The 4848-nt window shown below is 52.2% G+C and overlaps 1 protein-coding gene across 2 annotated transcripts; it reads left to right on the forward strand.

The window, feature by feature from the left end:
• The first annotated feature begins 2087 nt into the window (after window positions 1–2087).
• Window positions 2088–4545, forward strand: LOC103643744 (LOB domain-containing protein 37). Of its 2 annotated transcripts, XM_008666920.3 has the most exons (3): window positions 2088–2684; window positions 2771–3008; window positions 3756–4545. In XM_008666920.3, the coding sequence occupies exons 2-3, from the start codon at window positions 2825–2827 to the stop codon at window positions 4325–4327; spliced, it is 756 nt and encodes a 251-aa protein (XP_008665142.1). In that variant the 5' UTR covers window positions 2088–2684; window positions 2771–2824; the 3' UTR covers window positions 4328–4545. The 2 variants fall into 2 exon arrangements, with proteins under 2 accessions (XP_008665142.1, XP_008665141.1); XM_008666919.2 differs by having other exon boundaries at window positions 2113–3008.
• Window positions 4546–4848: the final 303 nt, after the last annotated feature.

Here is a 4848-nt window from a genome sequence, read left to right on the forward strand (position 1 = left end):
TCAAATCGATCATGATCCTCTCATATATACAGAGGGGGTGATTTTTTTATCCTGGTACGAAACAGCTCCAAAACATGTTTTTAAGTTTCCCATGTTAAAATAGACTCAAAAATCAATTTAGAAACCAAATTGACTCGGATTAGACAGGAAAACCGTACTGACCGGTTTCGTTTCCTCGGGGTCTGCACATTGGCTAGCCAGGGTGAGACCACCAGGACCGGCCAGACCGGTTTAGGGGCCAAGCAGAGTCAGTATGGCCGCTTTCCTCAGCCAAGTGTTTTTTGTTTTACTTTTTTGCTTGTTTCTTTATTGCTCGCGGCGCCAAATATTTTCAAATTGTAATACAAGGACTTGTTATCATCGTCAAACTCTTGTATTTTTGATGGCACGTCACTGGATTTATTATGAAATAGTTGAAACTAGTTTCATCAATATAAAGGCATGTACAACCTCATTTAATACAAGTTCTTTTGAGAGGTCCCTATGGGTTAGTTGAAAAAAATGCAAGAGACTTGCTCTTCGCAAAGAGTCTGTCTCTACACGATTCTCATTACATATTATTTATTAACTGCGTTTATGATCGAGGGACTCAGAGTTGTACCATACAATTTGTTAAACGTCTCTTATACCTAGAAAACTAAAACATGGTCTCAGGGTTGTACATGCCCTTGAAACAATGCCAACCCGTTTTCAAGGTACCGGAAAACTGCGTGAAACCATCATTAAGAATAATTTGTTTCGTCTCTATCTATTTCATCTATTCCTATTGACTACTCCATCCGTCCCAAAGTATAAGTCGTTCCAAGCTTCTTGGCGAGTCAAAGTATTTTCAAGTTTGACCAAATTTATACAATGAAGTAAACATTTAAGATATCAAATGTATATCATTAGATTTCTCCATTAAATATATTTTTTATACTATATATATTCTGTGGCATAAATCTTTATGATTCCCGTTATACTTTTAAACTTTAAAAATCTTTGAGTCTCCAATTTTTTTAGAATGACTTATATTTTAGGACGAATGCATAACGAAGAGCAGCATCCCATCATATCCTATCCTGGTATTCATAATTCTTATGCCTTTCTCTCCAATAAACTGTACAAGACAGACAGCGATAGCTCCCGGGATTGAACGGGCGGGCCGCGGGCGGTTCTGTGGCCCCCGAGCCCCGACCGCGCCGGCCTGCTTGTAAAGCTCTCGTTGCCTTGTTGGCTTGGTTGCCGTCGACGGGTGGGCGGCGATGAGCCATGCGCTGCGACGGTGGGGTGGGGTGTGGTGTGGTGTGGTGCATATTTTTATTCAGACCACAAGCAAGAAAGAAAGAAAGGGTGGCCGAGGCCAGGGCCGGGACCGGGAAAATTAAACCCGGGAGCGCGCGGCGCGGCGAGGACTGAAAAGGATGTGAATCTGATGCGGCAAGGAGGCGGTGCCGCCACGGATTCCGTTCCGTTCCGTTCCGCGGCGTACGTCACGCCGCACCACCGGCACACACACGCACGCCTGCCACTCGCTCTCTCTCTCTCTCATCACAGTTCCACACCCACTGACCCACCCTCGAGCCGTCCGACCGAATTAACAACGTACTGCGCTCGATGCGAAGGCGCTGATCGAGGTCTTGGCCAGCCAGCCTCCGAGCAAGTTGCGGCTTGGTAGGACCAGCAGTAGCTGCTGGCTCCATATGTATGAGATGGGAAGAAACAAAAGAAAAACGCAGCGAGATGGCCGAAAGGCAACCGCCGGCAAGTTGCATGCGAGCAGGACTAGGACCTGCGGCGTGCGTGATGAGCGCGCCAGGTACGTGGTGGGAGGCGCCAACGACCGAGGAGCGAGGATACGTACGATGCAGAGGTGAGCTGGGGGGGGGGGGGGGGGGGGGGGGGGTGAAGGGCCGGGAGAGAGAGGGTGGCTCCGGGGGGCCGGGGCCGGTTTGAGGTGGCGGCGATGGCAACGCCAGCCAGCGAGCGACCTCAGCCCTTGGAGGCAGCCAAGGGGCGGCGGCCCCATCTTATTCATATCTATCTCTGCATATATATTTTTTAAACAATTTTGGACCATGCCCCACCCGCACCGCGCGCGTCGCTTTCCGGCGCCTTGCCTTGCCCTTGAGTCGTCTGCTCTGCTCACTCCTCCTCCGCCTTTGTTCCTATCCATTCACATCCTCCTGTCCTTCCGCGGCCCAGAGCCCCGCCAAAACGGCCGCACTGACATGCTCGGATCCTCTGCAGCTGCGTCCGTGTGTTACCCTTTCTCCCCTCATGGCGTGGCAGGTCCAGCAAGACGCCGGGAGATGGGATCAGAGCACGGAGGATCCTGTAGGGGACGCGACAATGGGGGGCAGACAGTGGGGTGTTGCGGCAACACGTAGGCGCCAACCGCCAAAGTCATTGGAGCACAACCCCCAATTTCTCCTTCCTCGAATCGAACCTTTTAATTGTGCCTCCTGGTGCGGGTGCCTCTTCCTCTTCCTCTTGCTCTTTGCTCCAGCCTCCAGCTAGCTTCGTCTATATAAGCAACCAGCCATCAGCCTTCCTTCTCTCCTAGCTAGCTACTAGTACCTGTCCTGCTGTCCTTCACATACATCTATCCATCGGTTTCTCAGCTGCTGCTGCATACACACCTCGGCCGCCGCCATCGTCGTCGCCTAGCTAGCTCTGCTCCTGGGTCGTGCGCCTCCATCGCCGTACGTTCGATCGAGCACAGCACGGCCGGCCGGTGGGCGCACGCGCACGCGTTAGCTTATACTACATTAAACGTACGAGACTGCAGGAGCTAGCGAGCAACGGCGTGCCGATCGATCGATCGACAGAGCGGGGCAGATCGATGAGCTGCAACGGCTGCCGCGTCCTGCGCAAGGGCTGCAGCGACGCCTGCGTGCTCCGCCCCAGCATCGACTGGATCCACGGCGCGCAGCCGCAGGCCAACGCCACCGTCTTCGTCGCCAAGTTCTTCGGCCGCGCCGGCCTCGTCGCCTCCCTCGCCGCAGTCCCGCTGCACCACCGCCCAGGTAATTAATGCATGCATGCATGCCGTCCACCACACGTCTACACCCCGGCCCGGCCCTATATGTTGCAAGATTATCGTTACTCACACGTATACATAGATAGATAAATAGATATAGGTCCTGTTTGGCACAGCTACTGCTTGTTGAAAAAGCAGCTTATCTGATAAGCTGGTGAAAAGCAGCTTCTGCTTGTTGGCTGTTTTTAGTGTATTCTGAGAAGCAGCTGAACTGATAAGCTACTGCAGAAGCTAGCTGTTTGGCAAAACTTCTGCTTAAATTTGTGAAGAAGCTGAAAATAAGCTGTACCAAACAGGGCCATAGTTAGGTGACGTTTTTTTTACCACTATAGGAGCTTAGGTTATGTTATCTATAGACCAACAATTTTATATTATCTTGAAGAAGAGAACAACATGACCTATTGACACAGCAGCAGCAGCAGCTACCAAAATGTTTTCTTTATGGCGCTAGCTACGCGGCCTTTCGACGCTCTCATGGGACAAAAATAAAGAAAAAGGTCGTCACCCACTCACCCGTCACAGATATGCTACATAATTATTGGGATCTAATTCTACTATTACTATAATTCCAACCCCTTTTTTTGGTTAGCGGTAATATTTTTTATTTACCAACAGCGCGCACCAGTACTAATAATAACATCATCGTCGTCTTCAAGTTCTGACTTGGAACCATGCATGCGACTCCTACTAACGTAACCATGCTGGAACTGTGCGGACAAACAATACAATGCAGCCCTCTTCCGGTCCCTGCTGTACGAGGCCTGCGGGCGGACCATCAACCCGGTGAGCGGCGCCATCGGGCTCATGTGGACGGGCAACTGGGACCTGTGCCAGGCCGCCGCGGACGCCGTGCTCCGCGGCGAGTCGCTGCGCGCGCTCTCCGCCGTCCCCGCCGCGTTCACGGACCGCGACATGGACGGGCTCTACGGCAGCGTCGGCGGCCTGGTCGCCGCCGCCGCCGCCGCCGCGTCGCCCGAGAACTCCTCCTCCTCCGCGCCGTCCACAACGAAGCGCAGGAACGCGAACGGCGGCTCCAGCAACAACGCCGTCCCTGCGGCCGCGGCCTCTCACCACCGCCCGCCGCCGCCGGCTGCTGCCGCTGCTGGGCTGCTGCTGCAGTCGTCGTGCCACCAGCTCGACCTCTGCCTGACGCCAGCGCTGTCGCCGCCGGGCGCCGGGCCGCGGGGCTGCGCCGCCGGCGCGTCCGACGAGTACTCGGCCACGACCACGTGCGAGGACCAGACCGGTGATCACGGACACGGAGAGCCCAGGCCTCCCCCGCCGCTGCTAAACCTCTTCAACTGAACTGACTGACTGACGGGTGACTGTGCAGAGAGCGAGGGTTCTTCAGGGGCAGGGTGTACGTGTGGTAATTAAGTAAAGAAGAAACCCGTCAATTAGCGCTGTTAATAGGATGGATTTTTTTTTATATTTTCGGAGGCGATCCCATGATTCGAATTCGAACACCAAGTTATAATTTCTGTGTTTTAGCTAAATGCAATTTTCAGAAGATGAAAAAAAAACGATAAAGAAATCCACAATAATATGAAACGATAAATGATCTGGACGCAACATTTGTCTCTAGTCTAGTCTAGTTAAGACACACGTACGCTAAAAAAAACATAAGGAGACCAGGTCAACCAATCACCTCATGGCGATTGATATCGTTCTGATATTGCTGGGCTGTTTGTTCGTTCTTCTCGCCTACCGATGGTGATGCAAAACCAGACATGGTGACCGTGCAGGATTCGCTATACAGGATATATATATTTGTCCGATACTGTTGGGCTATTTGTTTTTTTTGTCGTGTACATTTGATGATGGAG

This window comes from Zea mays, chromosome 1, assembly GCF_902167145.1.
Source record: "Zea mays cultivar B73 chromosome 1, Zm-B73-REFERENCE-NAM-5.0, whole genome shotgun sequence".
Lineage (NCBI taxonomy): Eukaryota > Viridiplantae > Streptophyta > Magnoliopsida > Poales > Poaceae > Zea > Zea mays.